Source organism: Fibroporia radiculosa (assembly GCF_000313525.1).
Source record: "Fibroporia radiculosa TFFH 294 genomic supercontigs, scaffold4276, whole genome shotgun sequence".
Taxonomy (NCBI): Eukaryota; Fungi; Basidiomycota; class Agaricomycetes; order Polyporales; family Fibroporiaceae; genus Fibroporia; species Fibroporia radiculosa.
Genome location: NW_012133402.1, coordinates 1 through 22,027, shown reverse-complemented (window position 1 = coordinate 22,027; position 22,027 = coordinate 1). Strand labels below are relative to the sequence as shown.

General features: G+C 49.1%; 6 protein-coding genes across 6 annotated transcripts; 2 read left to right on the top strand and 4 right to left on the bottom strand.

Moving 5' to 3' along the window:
• Positions 1 to 937: 937 nt before the first annotated feature.
• On the bottom strand, positions 938 to 4,165 carry FIBRA_05342 (uncharacterized protein; the record flags this gene model as incomplete). Its single annotated transcript, XM_012327111.1, has 9 exons — positions 938 to 1,192; positions 1,243 to 1,308; positions 1,359 to 2,026; positions 2,080 to 2,197; positions 2,254 to 2,350; positions 2,402 to 2,608; positions 2,678 to 3,048; positions 3,108 to 3,532; positions 3,583 to 4,165. The coding sequence occupies 9 exons, from the start codon at positions 4,163 to 4,165 to the stop codon at positions 938 to 940; spliced, it is 2,790 nt and encodes a 929-aa protein (XP_012182501.1).
• A 571-nt stretch (positions 4,166 to 4,736) lies between these two features.
• On the bottom strand, positions 4,737 to 8,118 carry FIBRA_05341 (uncharacterized protein; the record flags this gene model as incomplete). Its single annotated transcript, XM_012327110.1, has 15 exons — positions 4,737 to 4,760; positions 4,812 to 5,050; positions 5,107 to 5,203; positions 5,255 to 5,589; positions 5,648 to 5,789; positions 5,845 to 5,916; positions 5,972 to 6,116; positions 6,173 to 6,816; positions 6,870 to 6,980; positions 7,034 to 7,183; positions 7,242 to 7,394; positions 7,444 to 7,722; positions 7,776 to 7,880; positions 7,949 to 8,007; positions 8,079 to 8,118. 15 exons carry the CDS (start codon positions 8,116 to 8,118, stop codon positions 4,737 to 4,739), a joined length of 2,595 nt encoding a protein of 864 aa, XP_012182500.1.
• A 663-nt stretch (positions 8,119 to 8,781) lies between these two features.
• FIBRA_05340 (uncharacterized protein) lies at positions 8,782 to 9,160 on the top strand (the record flags this gene model as incomplete). The annotated part of the gene is made up of 2 exons (XM_012327109.1): positions 8,782 to 8,869; positions 8,916 to 9,160. 2 exons carry the CDS (start codon positions 8,782 to 8,784, stop codon positions 9,158 to 9,160), a joined length of 333 nt encoding a protein of 110 aa, XP_012182499.1.
• Positions 9,161 to 9,597: 437 nt separating this feature from the next.
• On the bottom strand, positions 9,598 to 10,632 carry FIBRA_05339 (uncharacterized protein; the record flags this gene model as incomplete). The annotated part of the gene is made up of 4 exons (XM_012327108.1): positions 9,598 to 9,833; positions 9,885 to 10,131; positions 10,194 to 10,417; positions 10,479 to 10,632. 4 exons carry the CDS (start codon positions 10,630 to 10,632, stop codon positions 9,598 to 9,600), a joined length of 861 nt encoding a protein of 286 aa, XP_012182498.1.
• A 140-nt stretch (positions 10,633 to 10,772) lies between these two features.
• Positions 10,773 to 17,295, top strand: FIBRA_05338 (uncharacterized protein; the record flags this gene model as incomplete). The annotated part of the gene is made up of 20 exons (XM_012327107.1): positions 10,773 to 10,892; positions 11,119 to 11,138; positions 11,192 to 11,332; positions 11,383 to 11,617; positions 11,682 to 11,961; positions 12,020 to 12,136; positions 12,199 to 12,436; positions 12,528 to 12,762; positions 12,814 to 12,878; positions 12,937 to 13,035; positions 13,084 to 13,222; positions 13,274 to 13,336; positions 13,744 to 14,236; positions 14,290 to 14,376; positions 14,425 to 14,622; positions 14,687 to 14,708; positions 14,760 to 14,916; positions 15,328 to 15,372; positions 15,427 to 15,486; positions 15,541 to 17,295. 20 exons carry the CDS (start codon positions 10,773 to 10,775, stop codon positions 17,293 to 17,295), a joined length of 4,569 nt encoding a protein of 1,522 aa, XP_012182497.1.
• Positions 17,296 to 17,765: 470 nt separating this feature from the next.
• FIBRA_05337 (uncharacterized protein) lies at positions 17,766 to 21,147 on the bottom strand (the record flags this gene model as incomplete). Its single annotated transcript, XM_012327106.1, has 13 exons — positions 17,766 to 18,015; positions 18,068 to 18,280; positions 18,317 to 18,388; positions 18,441 to 18,705; positions 18,761 to 18,892; positions 18,949 to 19,175; positions 19,230 to 19,346; positions 19,402 to 19,629; positions 19,687 to 19,756; positions 19,809 to 19,953; positions 20,012 to 20,112; positions 20,165 to 20,626; positions 20,679 to 21,147. The coding sequence occupies 13 exons, from the start codon at positions 21,145 to 21,147 to the stop codon at positions 17,766 to 17,768; spliced, it is 2,751 nt and encodes a 916-aa protein (XP_012182496.1).
• Positions 21,148 to 22,027: the final 880 nt, after the last annotated feature.

The window sequence follows — 22,027 nt, the reverse complement described above, 5'->3', positions numbered from 1 at the left end:
CAGACATCTGTTTGGTGCAGAGCAATACCTCTATCCTTCTTGCTGTCCAAAAAGTCATAACACCCGACAGTGATAGAAACCCGGACACACGGATTATTGCTGCAGCCATCGCTACATCTCAGCCCGACAAGCGCACCCGAGCCCGTGCAGGCCTCGACTAGCATTACAAGGGTTAGTACCCGACCGATCTTCCATGAAGTCTCAGTCATCTTCGCGTTGAATGCTGCTATTATATCTACTCAAAACTACTCGTGTCACAGAATGTGTCGCTGCTCCGGCTTCTCGTCGGCTGAGCGACGGAATGGAGCTGCCTGATATCCGAAAAGTCGCCCCACAGCATTTCGATGCTTCTAGGTAACTTGCGAAACTCTTGTGGGAGGAGTCCTTGTCGTTAGCTCATATCATCTCATGCCTTAGTCGAGCCACACACTGAATCCAGCCATTTGCAGTTCTGCCGCATGCGATAATCTACTCTATCCCTTTGTTTCTTGCAGATAGCCGAGCGTTGAAAGGAGCAGCCGTAAATTGTAGAGATATTTCAGTATTCGAACTTATATTTGATAGGCATCATCTCCTGGTTTGCCACCATGATAATAAACCCCCTTCGCAGTCTTGGGCTATTCGTAGGTGACTCTGCGCTGCGTATTGTCAATATGTCATAGTTCGCGTGGTGGAACGAAAGTCTCGAGCTGGCTTGTCCTGTGTTCTCATGCCATAAACGCAGGCTAAACTTTGAGTACGAGTTCTTCGCGAAGTGTTGAAGCGTTTGTATAGCCGAGTTACTTACTGCCACGTACTATTCCAATGTCAAATCGCCAATCAAATACTAACATATTAGAAGCTCCAATAGTGCATATGATACAGGAATTTATGCCATCCAAACGTCCGAAATGGTACCCAAGAAACTAAAGATACAAACATAGGATTACCAAAACACTCATAACCGGCTCTCAAGGAGCACATCGCTCCTTCTCTGACCAATGACACGCTTTCCGAAAGCAGCTTCCAGTACTTCTTCCAGTGTGCGGACGAATACGAACTTCATCTGTTGTCTGATCTCCAGCGGGACATCATGTTCAACATCTTGGCGGTTCCCCCACGGCATAATCACCTTTGTGATGCGCGCACGGTGCGCACCAAGAACTTTCTCCTTGATGCCGCCAACTGGACCCACTCGACCGCGGAGAGTAATCTGATATTATTAAATTAGTACATCATGTCTTTGGTAAGAGACAAACAGACCTCGCCGGTCATAGCGATATCACTGGAGACACACGCTCCCGTTAGCAAGGACACAAATGCGCAGACCTACAATTAACTTCAGTATTTCGATACAAATTGGGAAAAGTATGATGTACCATTGCAATACCAGCGGATGGTCCATCCTTCTTCACTGCTCCCGACGGCAAATGCAGATGAACGTCGATCGAATCGGGGTTTTTCAGAGGGTCCTGCGACCTAGACTTCGTGATATAAAGGTCGTAAGCGCGCGCCTTGACCCAGTCGAGCGCAAGATCCGCGCTCTCTTTAATAACGTCACCCAAGCTGCCGGTGAGCTTCAGCTTGCCACTACCCTCCGGGACGGGGCTAGTCTCCACGGGCATGACATCACCCTCACCCATTCCCGTCACCACGAGGCCGTAGACAAGACCTCTGCGTTCTTCGCGTTCCTCCTCCTCCCATCTCGCAATACCGAGGATTCTCTCCAAATCATGCTTCTCTACGGACTTGTTGTATATCTTCGTGGCCGTTTCCTTGCCTAGCGCAGTAGTGGCGGGAATCGAGGCATCAGGGTCGGCGTTAATACTGTCACAGTATTCTGCCCATTCGACGGCCTTATGCCGTATGATAGCACCAACTGCCCGTTCCAAAGAGCGCACACCTGCTTCACGAGTGTAGTGTGTAGCAACGTGCAGCAAAGCAGTGTCCTGAATGATCAAGTGGTCTGAGGTGAGGGCGTTCGCTTGCAATTGCTTTGGAATCAAGAATCTCCGGGCAATGTGTATTTTCTCATTGTAAGTATAACCTGTAAGATAGAATAAGTAATTTGAGAGCTCTCGCGCACAGAAGTAGGCGTACCAGACAAGTGAACAATTTCACATCGATCCAACAATGGCGCAGCAATGGTTTCTAGAGTGTTAGAAGTACAAATAAACAGCACTTGACTCAGGTCGACGGGTACATTGATATAGTGATCCTGAATATACATCGTCACCATATTTTCGCGCAAGAATCAGCGCACAAACGACTCACGTGAAATGAATGGTTCTGCTCAGGATCGAGTACCTCCAGTAATGCAGCCGCAGGATCTCCGTGAAAATTGTTGTGAGCAATTTTATCTATTTCATCTCTGCAGACATCTGTGAGCCAAATACAACGAGCACAGATGAAACAGGCATACAGGAGAATGACAGGATCTGGTCTGCCCGCTTTCCTGAGCGCCTGAACGATGTTACCTGGACTGCTGGCCACGTAAGTGCGTCTGTGCCCCCTGATTTCAGCTTCATCGCGCACACCTCCCAGCGAGATCCGCTGAAAAGGTCGGTCAAGAGCACGGGCAATAGATTGACCTAAGGACGTCTTTCCGGTACCCGGTGGGCCAACGAACCTGGGAATCACATCCACAGTGAATCAGGAAACAATACTAATATTATCGCATTGAATCAGACAGACTCACAATAAAATGGGGCCTTTGGTACTCTTCCTCCGGATGCGCGGAGGTGTCGGATGAATCGATGTTGGATCAATTTTCTCGAGCTTGACGAGAGCTCCACTGTTAGCATCTAGCTGAGGTGTATCATCAGTCTTGTGCAGCTCGTGACCCTCTTGCGCAATGCGAGCCCCTTTCTCCGCCTGCAGTTCCTTCAACCTAACGACAGCAAGGTATTCTATCAACCGTTTTTTGATTTTCTCTAGCCCATAGTGGTCGATATCGAGTTGCTTCCTCGCCTTCAATAGGAACTCTCGATCACGCAACGCTCGCAGAAGACGGTCCGCCTCAACCGTGCCAACCGAAGCAGGCCATGGCATAGCAGCAAGCCATTCAAGCTTGGAAATACCACAAAGGAGTCAGTGAAAATCTGCTGAATTAGATGTGAGGAACGTACATAGTTTCGAATCACGCCGTGTTCAACGCTGCCGGCCGGTATTCGTCTAAGTCTCCTCCATTCTCTGACAGCCGTCTTACGCTCCTCGCTGTCCTGTGCCATCGCCTCGATTTTGGCACGTATGTCAGCCATATCAGCCGCGTCTGCTTGTTCGTCATCGTCCAGCTCTGAGGTAGAACCGGTTGATGAGGTAGGATCGCTCGGAGATGATCGAGACTGAGACGGAGAGGATCGCTGGATGCTCCGAAGTTCGCGATCAATTGCTGCCCGCTGCTGACGCAAGAAGAATTCTTTTTGCTGTCTTGACAGTGACTCGTCAATAGACTGGGCAATCTTCTTGCTCACTTCTGAAATAGATGTCTGTTTTATAAACATCTCCGTGGCACGTTTGAGCCGATCGTTGACGTCGAACGCAGAAAGGAAATCTAGAAATACATAAGCGATGCCATATCGAGAGCGTCATGTCGACACTCACCAAGCTTGTCTGTGTATTCGGCATTGAGACTGGAGATCAAAAGGTCCGCCAGCCAAGGAGCTCGTTGGATCTGAACGTCATCGACCATGCCTGCCAGCTTCGTGTAGAATTCTTTCTTGGTGTCACTGGCCGAATCCTGGATCAGACGGTCCAATAGTCTAGCAGCTGTAGCTTTGAACGTCGACGCGGCTTCCGGAGTAGGAGGGATTGTAGCCTGAGGATATTCTACTATACGTTCGAAGATTCCATCTTCAAAATGATCCTGTGCACCCTCTGCGTCTGGGAGGTGGATGCGAGAAAGGCCATGAAGGGTGAGCAAGTACGGTTGCTGCCCATCTCGAGCAACACCTTTGGGAGGACGTACAATGCGCACGACTCGCGCTGCACATCCCCATTCATGCAAAGAGGCAGAATCAACGGCCGGAATGGGGACAGCCGCAACAATGGGCTGCGCTTCTGATTCTTGAATGAGCTGCAGAAGGACCTCCCCTACGGTGGCACGGATGGGGATGGTAATTCTGCCAGTCGGAAGAAGAATGAGGGGGAAAGAGAGAGGAACGATGAAGAGCGTAGAGGTGGGCATGGTGGTGAAAGAGCGGGAGAGACTGGTAGAGACTGGGAAGGAGTAAAGGACGGCGAGCCACCGTGCACGCGAGGATACGCGGACGTATTCAATTAGAATCACGAGATCGTTTATCACACGCCAACAACTCGTCCGACGCAATTCGGCCGCAACAACGGACGGGAGAAAAGAACATGTATTGACGTGCATAACAGACATAGCACAACCGTGCGCGTGCTAACTTCCCTTGAGGAATCAGTATTAGGAAACCAACGAATAATGCCGTCGGCTCATTATCGAAAACATACGATGCAGCGCCGGCAATCGACAACGAGATGAGTGTAAGCCCAGGAATACAGTATGGAAACAGTGGTGCGTCTGCGGTAACAAATCAAGAGTCCTAAGGACATAACCGCGGTCCTTTCGCGGCCGCTCTACTGGGCATGCAAATTGCAACATGGATGATATGCCTCCTTCAGATGGCAAGTGGGATGAGCATGGTACATGGGTGTTGGGACGAGATTGTTGAATGGAGAGATCAGAAATTGATAGCGGACTCTGAAGCACAGGGGGAAAGGGGAATCGAGAAATTCTATGCAGTTGCGCGCTTGACCATCTATAAGAAATCCATCAGATTCTGTCAGCCAGGACACAAAAATAGTCTTACTTCGCGGGCCCAGCGTAAGGTTTTCTTCGTTTCTGCCAATGTACGGCCTTTCGTCCGCAGCTCGCTCATAATCCACTCCGCGAGCAAGAATTGCTTTATCTGGCCGTCAGGGAACGCGTCGGCTAGGTCACCAACAAGTCCTATAGCCAGCTTAACGGACGACTCAGTTCTCTCGCTGTCGGCCAAAGATTTCTGTACAAGATCCAGTATACTTTGAACATGAGGCAGGAGAAGGGAAACTGGCGTAACACAGTGAGCAATAAATACAATTTACCCAGAAGATCATCACTGGTACCTTGATCGGTGTTTTTAAGCCCAGTAACAATGCCGGTATACGCCTCAAGAATGCCCTCACGCAGTAGCGCTACATACTCTACCAAATCCGAGTCGAGCTAAGCTGTATATCAGCTTCAGGAACTATATGGGATCCCACCAATACTCACAGGATTTGGTTGCAACGCACCCGCTTGTCGCAGAACGCCCATAGTGGTATTCATGTATGGTTCGAATGCAGGCCCGATCGCAAGAGCTATGTCGCCGAAGCATGACAAAATTGAAATCTTAACGTTGCGGTTCAAGACATCACTTTGCAGATTCTCGAGGAGAACACTCATGAAAGCATTTGAGTACTGAGCGGTCTGTTCACTGAGAGCACGGGATATATCTCCAATAATCCCCACTGCAACAGTGCATAGTTGTGTATCCTCGTGAGCCTTGAGAGCCGGGTACAGGTATGGCAGGAACGCTTGAATGTAAGGATTAAAGCCTTGCTCAAGGGCTATAATAAAATGTGTAAGAATAAATGTCATTCTACGCCATGCCATATCACCACAGACCTGAAGCCAGCGAGCCGACAACGAGGAAGGCATCCTCGAGGATAGTTGATGTCTTCCCGGCAGACCCCATCAGCTGTAGAATGAGAGTCATGATCCGATCTGCTAATGGTTGGATGCCATCGCCCAACTTCCGGACGACACTCTGTCATGTGCATATGAGACATCACATTACAGGATACTTTTGCGCTGAAACGTACAATAATCACGCTGCAGAAATTGCTCTGTAGATCGTTCCAGTTGTTGCGATCATCAACTCCGACGATTTGATTCTGTAGGCCACCTCATCAGCATATGTTAATTATCGGAAGGCGCCGTGCGGCTGACCTGCATGCCAAGGAGTTGCTCCATTCTGAGCAGGATCGCAACGGCGGTGTTCTGCACCACAGGAATTGTGTCCATTGTGGCGTGGGTGACGAAGGACGTGATGGCTTCATACGCTGCGGTACGATAATTACCCTCATTGCTCGCGCTGTATAAAATGACATTAGGCTTGCATCCTGACGGATCAAATTGAGGTATACTCACGTCTCTGTGACCCTAAGCAGCGCCTGCACAATACCGTCGAAATATGGCGACAGCGGGCTAGAAGCAGCGGCCTGTAGGTCATCACCTTCTGAAGATCCTAGCTGATCAGCAAGATTCATCAACGCCCAACAGGAATTAGCCACGATTCGAGGGTTATCCTGCAATCCGTTGACCAGCGCAGAAACAAGAGGATGCAGATGCACGTCCGGTTTGATAGTGCCGACCAAAAGATCGCAGATACGGCCGAGAGTCCATGCAACAGTATCCTTTACGTGCAGGTTGGAGTCATTCATCATATCAATGAGGATGGGTAGAGCCTGGTTCACGAGCGGAGTGAGGACATTAGGGTCAGGACCGTCGAGGATGGACCCAAAAGTCATTACGGCTGCTTCACGAGGGTGCCAATCTTGTGCCCGAATGTTGGCCTCAATGAACGGAATGACGGCCGGCACAATGGTATCAGCCACCGCTTGAGCAAGAAGCCCCAAGCAAGTGCCTGCCGCCATGGAAATATTCCACTCGTCCTCATCAGCATCCTCTTCCTGGTGAGTCAATAGCTGGAGAAGCACAGGTACAATCTCAGGCAGAGCGATCTTCGCGAAGAATTTGCTCTCTGTTTCAGGAACCTCTCCGTATTCATTTGCCTATTATGTCGCGTTGAGAATTTAGGAAATGAACTCAAATAGGACATACGCACTTCTTGAGCCTCCCAAGCCAACTCTGACTCAATTTCACATACAGTTGACCAGAACTCCACTGCTTGGAGGGCAATGGCTTCTTCGGAGTGCTTCATACCCATGACTGTAAGCTATTGTTATAGTGAGTAGAATCAGCATTATGATGAACCAAATGATCACTTACACCAAACAACGCGCGTTCCATGTAAAAGCTCATCTTGTCATAGTAGAGCGTCATGATGCGGACTAAACATTCAAACGCTCCAATCTGAACAGGACCAGAGGAATTTTGCGTGGCCTCACAGACGACTTGCATGATGTAATTACGCTCCCCCTAGCGGAATTCAGGAGATGAAGTTGTGAGACACAAGGCCAGAAAGCAGCGATCTTACCTCACGGTCGAAGTTCTCGCGCACAAATTCTAGAGAATTCAGGAGCGCTTGAATAGCGGCCAGCTGAACATCAGGGGACGGTTCTTCCTTCCTTGCCCCGTGAATGACAGCGGTCAGAATCTCATTTGAGCGCATAGCCAGAATTTCGGGTTTCTGAAACTAATTGAGTAGCTTGTTTTAATTATATTAAAATTACACCTACGATTGACTCGCAGATAAACCCGATCGCTTGCAGCGTAGCAATCCTCAGGTTAGTGTTAGCTTCATTATTGACGAAACCGAGCAATATTCCAATCACATCCATCCAATGACCTTGTGGAAGTTCAACTGCAGCGATCGCGGCGACTACCTGTGCCGCCACAGTGCCAACTTTCGCAATTGGAGAACCAAGTGCCATAAGGGCATCTTGCTTGATTTTTTCACGTGTATCACCGTCAACAGCAAGCCATCTGTTTGTGTAGTCTAGTTGGCGAGCACTTTCCTGCAGACAAATCAGGCTCATAAGGTTTGAAACACGATGTTGTCATCACTCACTCGCGCGGTCAAGGCGTTCTTCAAAGCTAAACCTGCGGCATTCCTCACATGTTGGGGTGAATTTTCGTTGACCAGCTCCGAACATAACATCAACATATATGCGGGCTGCATACATTGCACCGAAAATAATTCGATCAGTAAAGAGCCCCCATATACGACGAGGCAGTGCGCACGTAGTTCTCGCGGGATGCATTCTCCAGCTGCTGAGTCGCATCCTGACGAGTATGCGCGTCTTTTTGTACGAAACACGAGGATATGAGGTTGTGTAATACAGAACGCGAAGACGAGAGTCGAAAGACAGACCTGGAGATAGGGTATTGGCGAGGAGTTCACTGGCGTTCATGATCGTAAGTCACGCTGAGATTTTGTTTGCGATTGAGAGAATAGAGCAGCAAGAAAAAGCAGTACAATGCACACTTTCTGAATGATTGTGGACCGTGAATAGATGGGGAGGAAGGGAGTGGCAAATCGCGCTGGGTTGAGGGATGAAAGCAAGCAGCACGCGCGGCGTCGGATTTTCAAAGCCACACTGCAACAACCAGCCACAGCCGACGAACAAGAGCCAGGCTACACAGAAGGCATGCGCTATAGCCTTATATCTTCCTATCTAATGCTCATATACTTCTGTTGATGGGATCCACCGATCTTTCAAATCTCTATTCTGTGTAATACTCCGTAGACGGCCTAGAGATCTCGCTACACGCTCGTATTTGAGAGATCTGCGGACGCCTTCAATCGACTGAAACAACGAGTACCGCGTGAGCTTGTCGGAAAAGACAGCAGGACACAACGTGAAGAAGAGCCGTAACTGAAATGGCGGACAGAGTGCGATTTTTATTTGTTTCGGAGATTCAGCCAACGGACGTTCTCACACATACAGGGTCGTGGTGTATTCAGGGGGGTGAGGGGGGCTACCTCAGCGACTAGGGGGCGCAATGCACAGTAAGACCACGCTATATACGCTTGCATACTTCCCGCTTACATTTCTCCCAGTGCCCAGCCTACCATGGACAAACCGAAACGCGAGGCCATTCTTGATTTATCCAAGTATGCAAACGAAAGAATCAGAGTGAAATTCACTGGTGGTAGAGAAGGTGAGTTTGCACCGGCTGCAATGCGCGTTGCTGACGATACATGTAGTTACTGGTATTCTAAAGGGCTTTGACCAGCTCCTCAACCTTGTCCTCGACGAGGTGGAGGAGCAGTTCCAAAACGGTGAGGATAGCAAATTCACGATCGGACTAATTTCCTCAACCAATTTTGCAGAAGCTCAGTTGCAAACACGGTCCCTTGGGCTGGTTGTTTTACGCGGTCCCACTATCACTCTCCTTAGCCCTGTGGATGGATCTGAAGAGATTGCAAACCCTTTCCTGGCGCAAGAATAAACTGTCTCCCGATTTAACTTGAGCTATCTGACTGAATGGTCAAACGGGCCACAGGTAAGGCTTGTATTCAGAATGCTAGACTCTGTACCTTCTGTGATATCTTGCCGTATACATGCGTTTTCAACAAAAGGTTTTTAATTTTGTAATGGATATATATCATTATGAGTAAGCCGCAATGGCCTTCACTACTCATCATGCATCATTGTCTTGCGGTGTTCGGGATAACATGTGGCATGAAGACATCGATATGTCCAAACGTATAACTTGCGACACCTCTTCAAACTGGTCGAAGTGACCATGGTACGCTTCAAATACGAAAACCGACAACAGCGACCAGGGCATCTATTATTTGTATGTATATTGTATAGATTATAAATACAGTATTCTTGTTCCTGATAGTGATCATCTAGTGGATGGCGGTCAAGGCACCACTATCATTATTTCGCACCAGGAGCGACATAATCTCTAGAAAGGTCTATTTGTCCTTTCAAATGTGTGTTGGTGATCCGCACCTGTCGATGCCGTGGTGCAGTCCGCTTGCCCTTCTTCTTTCCAGCTCCAGTTTTTGGAATAATCGTCTCAGCGGCTGTGGCTTGCAATCCTTCTGATGCAAGCTGCTTGAGGAGGTCCACATCATTCGGGACGTGAAGAGAATGCCAGAGATCGTTGAATTCTAGTATCTTAAGTTGAATCATCCTGCCAAAGCGAGAGCATAACAACGCACCTTTCTCCACTGGCATACCCCCACTCTCCTCGTCCGGTTTCACCTCATTCCAGAAAACCATCCTCATCTGACCGTCCTTGAGCGTGCGGGTCACATACACCTCTCCTTCGTTTTCAAGCTCCTCTATCGCCTGTGGCGCCTCCTTCCAGCTCTCTTTGAGTGTGCGCACTGAAAGTCCGCCACCTTTGCGTGTCTGTCGCTGAATTTCAGTCAAGAGGGCCGCTTTGTTTCTCACATTGTAGTCGTGCTATATGCGATTAGTATCGAACGGTTGGGCACAGCCAGCCATGCCTACACGAAATGACATACTCTGTAGGAGTAGAGATCCGTTTTAGGATCGTATAAAACACGATCGTGTGCTTTGAACTTCTCAAGTAGGACCGCGTCGGTATCAATGGGCGTGTTGGTCAAAATGGCGAGATCTTGCAATCGGGTAGGGTTGCCTGTGGACTTGAGATGATTCACAACATAAACGAGTTGAGTATTGACGTTCGTGCCAGAGCCAGTGTCAGCAGGCTGGGAGTACACAACATCTACACCAACAGATTAGCCATAGGGTCAAGGTAGCCGCGGGAGACGTGCTTGACTTCGGACGCTTCTTCTTAGACTTTGATGACACGTCCGTGGATTCGGGTGCAGGCTGCTGCTGTTGCTGCTGAAGTGGAGGAGGTTGAGAGTGCCAAGATGTATAGTCCTGCCTGTGTAGAGCAGACTTGAAAGCTGCTGCATCTCGAGCGAGGCTGGACATAGGGGGATTAAGACAAGTAAACGCCACCCAGTTGTGGGTGACTGTTTGGGGCTATGTATGGATGGCACGTGGGCAGCGCGTCTGGCGCCCGATATGGCTGCATTCTCGTCCCTGTGAACCAACCACCTCTTGGCCGCAGGATGGCTCAGGGTGAAATGGCCTTCTTCTCCAGGCCTTCCTCCTCCGCCGTCAAGATAGTCGCTCCTTCCATCGATCACCCCTCAAGTCCGAAACCATCTCCAAAGAAGGGTGCGCATGACGTTTGAGCATTATCTTCGTTGACCACAGCTTCTTCTAGATTCTACTCAACGACAATGTAGAAACATATTGATTTATGGGTGTGTTCCCCCCACTGCCGTTGTGCTACAGCGGGTTTATAAGTCACCAGATCATGTAAATTTCAAGACAAAGGTTGTATCTATTATCACCCTCCACCAGTGTGTCCCTTCGCGCTTGATTTGTAATCGTATACTCACCAACGCGTAGCGCGATGAATATTCACCTGTGTGCGTCCCATGAGTGATTCTGATATTCGTAATCCGAGCTAATGATAATGAAGACCGCCCGAATCGCCTACGCCGAGCGCTGCTCTTCCTGCTCAGGCCGTTAACGCTCCTGTCTTCGTTCCGAAGACGTCGACCACCTCCGACAGTCCAGTGATCTCCTCAGCTTTGATCAACTCTCAGATGTCGATGTCTTCGTAGGTCTTGGGTCCTTCATGTTAGCTCACGCTCCTGATCGAGACCTAAGATCGTCTTCGGCGCCAACCGAGTACTATTCTGTCCAGTCGGATTTTTACGACACCCATGATCCGTATGACGCACATGTATATGGGGGCCATAATGGAGACATGGGAAGCGATGGCTCTCACGGCCATCAGGGCCAAATCGTATCCAATCCATATGCAGACGCCTCACAGATGCTTGGCTATGACGGCGCAATGGACCCTTTATATTCAACCCAGTTCACATTTGTTAGGCAACCAGTGCGTTGCGCTTGCAATCTGATCCAACCCACGTTGTTCTCATATTGGGTGTATTGTTACATAGCTGAACTACCATTTGTACACTCAACCTCGCCCAGACGACCTCACGGAGCGGTATTTTGTAACTGACAACATTCGAGAGGAGCTGCAACGTCGATCCGAAATTATCCATACAGCTCCTGCTACTGGTCTTAATTTACCGGAGGAGATTCAAGGCTATCACACGCTAGTGCCTCTAGAGTCGATTGGCGGAGAGAGGCGGAAGTTTGGGAACTGGTATTCTACTGTGTATCGGGCGAGCAATTCCACAGATGGATTGTCTTATGCGCTGAGAAGAATTGAAAGTACGTGCTAGCCAGATTTATTCCAGTCCATTAGGCCCCTAATTTGTGTCATCTATAGACTTTCGCCTCATGCAACAGGCCGCATTCTCTGGCATTGAATTTTGGGCAGCCATCCGACATCCTAACATCATTTCAGTGCGCGAGGCGTTCACGAGTCGTGCATTCGGCGATAGTTGTGCGATAGCATTGTTTGATCTCTGGCTTCTCACTCGGGTCTCATGTCATATTACTTCATAGCATTGGTTGTGGTGTACGACTACCACCCCAACTCGCAAACGCTTTATGATGCTCACATGAAACCGAAGGCACCGCAATTTCAGAACGGGCGTCTTCAGGCCCAGACTTCTCGCATACCCGAGCAAATTATCTGGTCGTATGTGACTCAAATAGCGAGTGCTATTAAGACGGTGCACGAGGCAGGAATGGCTGTGCGCATTATTGACGCTACAAAAGTCCTTCTTACGGGGCAGAATAGGTAATGTCTTACTTCACCGTACATCTGGGGAGTGCATCTGGAGCCCGAGACAATAACCGTCTCGGTTCTAACATGAATGACGTCCCTGCAGGGTTCGCATCAGCTCGTGCGGCGTTGTCGACGTCCTCATGTACGAGTCACGAGCGGACATCGCTTACTTACAACAAGAGGATCTATTCATGTTCGCCAAACTTCTTCTTGCACTTTGCTGCAGCAATCTCGCCGCCATCAACAACGTTCAAAAAGCGATCGAAACTATTGGACGACACTATTCTGCAGATTTGAAGGCCGTGGCCTTGTTTCTGGTCACTCCTGCCCCGAACAAGGTGAATTAATCCGTTTTCTGTGACAAAGTGAAGTTGATGTTGGTCCATTAGGCTATCAACCAATTGTTCGATATGATTGGGAACAGGGTGCCGACGGAGATGATCGAAATGCAGAAGTAAGCCGAAGTGGAAGCTTTTGCCGTGCCATGATGTCTGACATTCCCATTCACGCAGCGCCGTTGATCGTTTGGAAAGCGAGCTGATGTCGGAGCTCGAGAATGCACGCCTTGTGAGGCTTTTATGCAAATTCGGTTTCATCAACGAACGTCCAGAGTGCGCAATGGACATTACCGCGCGGACACGCAGCTAACACGTTGTCAGGTTTGCTCGTGAGCCGCGGTGGTCAGAAACTGGTGATCGGTACATCATCAAGCTCTTTCGAGACTATGTCTTTCATCAGGTCGATGAGCAAGGCAACCCTGTTGTCAATCTGTCGCACGTTTTCACGTGTCTCAACAAGGTATGTCTGAGAGCTGTACATGTGTGATCGTTGTTGACTGGTTGTCCATAGCTGGATGCTGGAACAGACGAACGTATCATGCTGGTCGCTCGTGATGAACAAAGCTGTCTGGTTGTAAGTTACAAGGAGGTGAAGTCGTGTATTGATTCAGCATTTAGGTTTGTACCAGTTCCCCTTCTATTTTTGATCCCTACTGACAATATGTTGCACAGTGAATTGTCACGAAGAGGATAATTTTATGTCGTTTAGAAAATAGGTAGATTAGAAAAAGACACGGAAAACACAAACAAAAGCTGACGATTCGTTTCACTTCATGATGTGTGCTGGTCCTTGTCTGTATGTGGGACTGCCATGCGACGATCGTCGCGCGCTGGCATTATCGCAACTGTATATGGATGGGTTGCTAGAACAAGTGTTGTGTATAAGATCGAGATAATCGGAGCGGCCGTCGCCCTCCCAGCCACGATTTAGAACAAATGTAGAACAAAGTCGAGGGTAAAATATTTAAGGAACTGTAGTAGTGGGCGTCCTCACGTGGGCGCTCGACTCCGGCAGCATTCTCCTATAACGGGCTGGATAGCAGGCGGCGGGTGGACGGCCTGATCGCGAACTTGCCTCTAGAGTCACAGCACTCCAAGTCCTCCCAGCAACGTCCTCATCTCTCTCCATCTGCTGGCCAACGCGTCCTCCTTTCTGCTCTTCAACTCCCGAGACGTCCAATGGCTGCTGTCTATGCTCAGCCTGTCAGCGCCCTCCAATCTCCTCGCCAACAGTACTTACAGCCCAATGGCAACCCTTCACCCCAGCGCAAGCATGCGTCTAGGCAGAAGTTCGCCGCCGAATTCTCCCAATGTCTTTTCGATTTCGTTATCCAACTGCTTCCAACGTCGGAGGAGATGACCGTCAAAGAAGACGTACGCAAGCTCCTCGAGCGACTCATTCGCACTATCGAGCCCGATAGCCGGCTGCTTTCATTTGGCAGCAGTGCGAATGGCTTCAGTCTCCGCAACTCAGGTATACGTGGTGTTGTACGCGTTATGCATAGTATGTCTGATCTATCTATCTAGACATGGATCTATGCTGCCTGATCGACTCGGAAGAGCGACTTTCGGCCACCGATCTTGTGAACATGCTCGGTGACTTGCTGGAGCGAGGTGAGCAATCTGTATCTGGTATCGAAAGGAAACTAATCGTGGTACCAGAAACCAAGTTCCATGTAAAACCTTTGCCACGCGCCCGAATACCTATCGTGAAACTATCTCTCGATCCTGCTCCGGGTCTTCCATTTGGAATCGCATGCGATATTGGTTTTGAGAACCGGCTCGCATTAGAGAATACACGCCTTCTTATGTGTTATGCTATGATTGATCCCGCCCGTGTGCGGACAATGGTTTTGTTCCGTAAGTGTCCGCTAGAACGTCCACGTCGCAATTTGCACTCATATGAATGGGTACGGGCGCGTAGTAAAAGTGTGGAGCAAACGACGGTACGCGCCCCGCGATAACATGAGAAATATTTTTGCTGACTGCTGACACAGCAAGATTAATTCGCCGTATAAAGGAACACTATCATCATATGGCTATGTCCTTCTAGTACTATACTTCCTAATTCACGTCAAGAACCCACCAGTCCTTCCCAACCTGCAACAGATGCCGCCTTTACGTCCCATATCGGAGGTAATCCAGCTCCTTGACGTTCGTCCTCAACACTGAGTAAGTTTCTAGGAGGAGACTCATTTGAACGGTCACAACATATGGTAATCATTGGCCGTACTCGCCCGTGTATTGTAGGCCGACATTATTGACATCCTTACGTAGGTTCTTCGACGATATAGAGCTTTTGCGCCAGCGATGGAAATCATCCGATTCGGAAAGCGTGGCTGAACTGTACAATAGAACACTCTTCTCTATCTCACAATACTGATGATCGTCTTTTTTTAAAATAGGTTAATTGATTTTTTCAGGTTTTATTCGCGTGACTTCGCATATTCATCTGGCGTGGCATCAATTAGAGCTGGGCTTTTGAAGAAGGAGAGCAAAGGCTGGGAGAGCGAGGCAAGCTATATGACGTTCTATCGTGTCTCCTGGGTCTTATGAGTCATTTAGGCGGAGAAGGGGAGCCCGAGAGAGCGGAACCGTCTATGTATAGAGGTAAGCTGTGATTCGACAACTTGATCCAGTACTAACTGCGGTATGATACAACAGGATCCATTTGAGACGGATTTCAACGTCGCGCGGTGTGTCACTCGTGATGGTCTATACACTGTGAGTTTCTGTGAGCCAAAGTGCCGAGTCATGCGCCAATTCATCACCGCATAGATCCGTGGCGAGTTTATGCGTGCCTCCCGGATCCTTGCAAGCCGTCCGGAACGGGCAATTGTAGCTTTGGCCCAGCTATGCGAAGAACGTAAGAGTGAAGAACTACTTCATCCTTCTCCATCGCGTGGTGCCTTCGTACCCCCCCGTCTTTCACCACTACCTCCTCAAGTCCCATATACGGTCAGTAGCAGTCCCATGCGCCCAACGCATCTCCCAGTAGCCGATGATCTTTCGCCTCAAGAGTCGCCAGTAGTATCTCCTTTGACATCGTCGACAGCACCGTCTCCATCGCTTGTGTCGGTGTCCGATCTTGAGACAAATGTTCCGATACGTCTTCCAATCGACCAACTCGAGCATATGGCGCCCAAGCGCGGGAAGTGGACCAGTCCACCACCACCTGAAGCTTCAGAAGCAGATCATTCATCATTCGAGGATCGTCTTGGTCGAAGCCTTGCACTCGCTACGGTGGCGGGTGCAGGTCGCGAACATGGGCCCAGGAGTAAAGCATATGCCTCATCTTCCAATACGAGCGAAGTGCACACTGACGACGAGGTGCGCTCCGATCTCATGGAGTCTGATGACGCGCACTCCGTGCGGTCATTCACCGAAGATGGCGCGCTAAGTCGTCGACGCGAGAAAGAGCGCGATGCGTCGCGCGAGCCGACTGTTACTGTTGAAAGACAACAGCTCAAACAGGCGCGCAACGATCCACCACGTTATGTGCTTGATCCCTCCAGCTCTCGCGCAAGCTTGAGGGCTGAAGCAGGGTTGGACGCAAAAATGCTTGCGCGTTTGCGTGGAAGACCCGTAGTGAGGATGGCGCAACAGCTAAGCGAAACGAATATCGGCACGAACCATCCAGAGGTGCAGGATACCTTTTCGTCACCACTACGTGTAGATTCCCCTCGGCGATCATTGTCGGGACCTTCGCGAATGTCGCTACCAAATCGATTCACACAGTTGCAACTTGCAAGTTACATGTCCGGTCCACAGTATATTATACCTGGGGAAGCATTATCCCCCTCACATTCATCATCATACCTAGGAGGATCCAACTCAAATGTATTTTACGAGACGTCACCTGCGAAGGACCGCCTCTTCCGTGCTCTCCAATCATATGGAATCACACCTGCCCCGTCTTCATCTCCACAACCACGCTTCGACACGAGTGCGAGCCATAACCAATCATCCACGTTGACTGCGTCGCCGTCACTGTCGCCGAGGCATCTCACTTCATCGCCGCTAATTCCATCTTCCCGGCAAACGTCTCCGCGGCACTTGTCTAATTCACAGAGACGCAACTCTAAGCTGGCTGAATCACTTTCAAACTCGCCACTACATTTGGATACCAGTCATATACCATTCGGGGTGCCCTACTCGCATTCACATTCACATTCTATTACAACGGCTACGACTCCTCGGGCACATATGCAGGGATTTAGCCCATTACCACCGTCTCTGTCAAGAGCGCGTACGCCCCCGCTTGTCCCGTCATCGCGACCACACTCACGACAGCAATTGCCACCACGGCTGAGTGCTGATCGGGGAATCCGCTCAGTATCACCCTTCGCTTCTGTCTCCTCGGGAAGCGCATCGCCTCCAATGTCTTGCACAAGTTCGCAGTACGCTCCGTCGTGTTCGCCACTCTCCACATCCCCTCCATCACCGTCACACAGCGACATAGTGCCCAAAATTTCCGAGCATCGTTCTCACGCTGGTACAGAAGTCCGTGGTCATGGGGAGTGTGTGGAATGATGGACGCAGATATGGATGCGGTGCATCATACATGCTTGGTTAGCTATGTACTAGGTAGTATTGCAGATACACATGTGACATGCCGTTATGTCCTCTTTAGTGGGAAGATTGTTTATGAGCCTGAAATTAGCCATGGATTGTAATCTTCAGTCGAAGCACAACATACCTTTGCATGCGTATCTATATACACACGCTTGTGAGAACGAGGCATGCGTGGGCGCAGCAGAAATTTAATGATAGAGAGTATTCATTGACGAAAAATCTGCACATGCGTGCGAGAGCCTGAGTGAGAATCCACGCAATGTCCATAGTACACTGTGACTCTCAAGTCTCGACGATGATCAAGAGGAACTCTTCGTGCTTAACTTTCAGTTGGCGTTGCTGGTCCATGGTAATGATCTAAATATACTTAAGCTTGGTCCAATAGGATGCAGTGTGATTAGGCAATGATATTGGTTTATAGGAACCAATCAATGTGTTACAACTCCTCCGATCCACTTCTCGTAATCAAACTTGATTGGCAGAGCATCCCGACCGCCTATTCGCTGAGGAGTTGTGCTCTCGATGTACGTTGCGAATTTGACCATGTCGTCTTTTGTATCATGCAAACATGAGAGATTACCCTGTACGATCCATACGCCGTGTTGGTATCGTTCGAGGTCATCTCTTGCAACGCCGTCATCCGACATGACGAGCAACTCCTCATACTGGTCGACATACCTTGATACAATGCATCTCAGCTACACATACATGTACATATGAAGAGACTCACTCCTGATATTCTGCCTCCTCCTTCGGGGACACAATAGGATCCATGAGTTGGGTTGCAATGACTTCGGTTAAGTTTGAATCCTGCTCTACAACGTTGCCCATGTGTCTAGACCGCGGTCTTGCCGTACGGTCTGCGTGGGATATACGAGATCCACGGACTGGACTTGAGCTTATCCACCGCCGAACTCCATCCATCAGCCTGTGGAATTGTTTCCTTTAGACGTAAATCAGATAAAGGGTAGACTCTCACCTTGGATGGTGACGACTGGGCGAATTGTTGTGGGGTAGGAATGGACTGTGATTGATATCGCGCGCAGTTTTTCTGTGTGCGACAGGTATCAATAAATCTGTATAGCCAGTCGATTCACACACACCCCGGTAACTTGAGAGTGCTATTCATCGAGAATGCGAAGTGTTTTCCAAGCGAAGTGAACAGCAGCGGCCGATAGTACTCGATCCAGAAGTCCCCTCTTGAATTAACAAATTGGTTGATGCTGCGTTGACAATCCTCAAGAATATATGCCGGCTCCAAATGCTCCGGACTGACCCAAGATCGATAATTACTTCGCTGAGGTGGGCGTGAAGGCCGATCAGGGTTTATACCTAGGAATAAATTTATCGCAGTTTGCTTATCCGCATCTGGAGGGGGCGATATAAGTACAGGATGCCGAAATAAACTGACACACTGACTGACCCAAAAGTGAATTGGCATAAAAGCGACGCAAGTTCTCGATGATGTCCCGAGAGTGGCTATTCCAATGTGGCATCCGTCGATAGGTTTCAACGCGATTTACCAAAGCGCTTCCCGTATATTGCAAAGCCAGACCTATATCGTGTTGCTTCAGTTGCGTGTTTACCCGTTCCATCATATGAGAAACATACTGTCTCCATGGTCATGGTACATCTCTGTGAGCATGTTGACGGCGTCAGAGTCAAATGCCAAGTTGGGTGAGTCCACTACCCCAAGCGCATAGAGTTGATGTCCTAGAGCGCGCTTTCCAAACACGAATTGCGCGGCATTTGTACGGTCAAGGCAATCAACGCAGTTTGTACGACATATCCCGTTTTGTAATGACATGGTCCTCCGCCAAGACATATTGGTGTTATTTCTGCATAGACATGCTTCAATATGAAACTTCACTCTTCGAGGAGAGCAGGCTTACTCTTCCGCGATTTGTAGAGCATGGGAGTATGGCTCCGGTCCAGAGTGGAAGAACCCAGTCATCTGTATAGACTCTTCTGCGATATCCTCCAGGTAGCCAATGACGTCCTGCGTCTTCCTATAGAGCATAATAGATCAGATAAACGAACCTGTCGACGACGGGAGACGCGTACTCCTTATATGCACGCGACATATCCCATGCACGGTAGATCATCCGTTTACCAGGAGGAAGAAACTGGTTCAGATATTCTACACACTGTGTGTATTCTACACCAAGCTTCGATTCACGCGCCACTGGTTCGCGCTTCTTAATCAAGTTCAGGATCATGAGTGGCGCACCATATCGTGCGAGGAGATCCGCAAAATGGCGGGCCGCCGCGGTATAGAAGGGGTCCATGACACTGACTGGCATCTATGTCAGTATCTGATAGTCATCAAAACTGGGATGGCCTACATACTCTCGATGGGAGGTCTCGGGCTCATGCTGTTGGGTTCCTGAGCCCAATAGATAGGGATACTTCCACGGTACTAGTGAGCTGCCTCCTCAGCCACTTTGAACCAAGTGTGTACAGAATCATACTCGCCTGAACATAACTCGTAAAGTTTGGACTTGGGCGGCGACCTTGCGGCACATGTTCTAATGATCTTGGACCAGGGTAGTAGAATGGGGTTGTGAGCGTCTCAGAAACAATCTGTTCCGTCTCAACTTCGTTCGCGACATTTCCCTATCGAATTCTTGGATTAAACGAAAAGTTGAGCGGACGGAGTAGTAGAGAGGCCGACCTCGTCGTTGACGCCGCGCTTTAAATAACGCGCTCCGGCGTGGTGTCGCGAACGGCGGGCGATAAGAGTTATGAATATAACACGACCTAAGACAGTCAGCTCTGATGTAGATCAGATGGGCAGGTGCGTGGTCAGATTGCTCGAAAAACTGACTAGCTTGATCGACGTGACCATGAATGAGAGGAAGGAGCCAATGGGCTTTGACGGAAGGTGACTTTCCATCACAAAAAGGACTCGTCAATAAATGATAATTCCATGCGTAACGATCATTGAACATCCAACGTCTTGAGGGAGAAAGACCCGTCCTCGTGAGGTTGTGTTGAAGAGTAGACGTTAAGTCGTATGTGTAGCTTTGTACACTCATACTGAGACCTCCACTTTTGATCGAGCTAGTGGAATACACCAACCTGAAGTAAAAGTTTTTCGACATGTCAACTTGCTTGAATATGTTCATAAGCTTTTGCTCTTCTGCTGGCTTATCGATCTTGTGATTGAAGCATACCGGCACGATCTCTGTATTTTCACAATGATAAATATAATGCCCACCAAGAAGAGCCACTACGGAGCGCTTCGATATCACAATCATGTACCATCCCGCAGTAAATTTCACAAAACCTGGCATTCATTGATATTGGGTACATCAGAGTAGGAGAACCCGAGAGCGCACCAGCAATACCAAAAAAGACCCTGGCCTTGCCTAAGCCACCGCAGCCTCTGTTCCCATCTTCAAGCATCTTCAGCATCGCGCTCATCTGCCTTCCACTATACACGGCCTCATCTTCGACTACTTCCAGCTCATCTTGTGACGTGCGGTCTATCTTGATTATCTTATGACGAGAATCGGAAGTGTTGGAAGCAACGATGTAGAAACGGAGACGATTCTCATAAAGGATGAACTTGTTGAAGACTAAACTTGGTGATATGTCCTCTGTGAGAACAGGAGGTGCTTTAGACGAGGGTGGACGGGTGGAAGGTGCAGTAACGCCAGCCGAAGGATTCTTGCTATCGTCAGACTTGAGCAACGACGTTGTGTCGCAAGGGTCGTGGATTGGGGAAAATGAGTGCTGGGATATGGGAGTCACAGTGTTACTATTATCCGAGGCTGCATCCGAACCAACAACAGTCTCAGGGTGCATGAGAGTGCTAGAGTCCACCGAACTGGAAGACGGTTGTATCGAGGCTCCCAAAGGAGATATCATGTTCAATCTTAAGCTGAGAGAGTGACCGCGAGAGGGACTACATAGAGCGATCTCGCGCGGCCAAAAGAAGCAGGTGGTCGGAAGAATGCTCTTACTGGGTGAGAATGACGTCGAGAGGGAGAACAGTCCTCACGAACTGAAGACCATGGGGCAAGGAATCAAGCTATCCCGTCCAGTTAACATTTCAATGTTCGACGTTCAGAGGGGACAACCCCATCCTGCCCTGCGGAAGCACCCTCACGACAGCTCTGATGATGCCTGGTGACGTAAGGTATCACCTCAAGGTGGCCGACATCCGATGCCGGCGAGGCATAAATGCATAAGACCTTGATCCAAGGTACCTCCCTACACAACGCTGTGCTACATACAGACTCCATCTAGCTCTCCAAGTAATGTTCGCAGCAGACTTATAGTGTGCAGCAGTTTATACTAGTATGCCATATATACTGGCATAGACACCTTTCAATTGGAATTTGTACCGAAAAGCTGGGTGTCATGTGATAAGATTGGTCTGCACTGACTTCACTAATATATCCTCCTCCTCCTCCATCAATTCAAAATTGATCACTTGGGTGGAGAGGTGCCACTGGTGCTGGTTCCAAATGCCTGTTGCAAATCAATGGTATTCACAGAAAATCTGAGCTATGATTTCCTCTCATGTTGAAAAGAGGTGTCTCCATTCTGTCCTTTTATAAAGTTACTGACTGGATCTGGACAGATTATTCTCAGCTACCTGTCACAGAATTTCATGGCGCCTATCTTATCTTCAGTGTCTAGATGATCTACATCTTATCCGATTAGATATCTACATAGATAA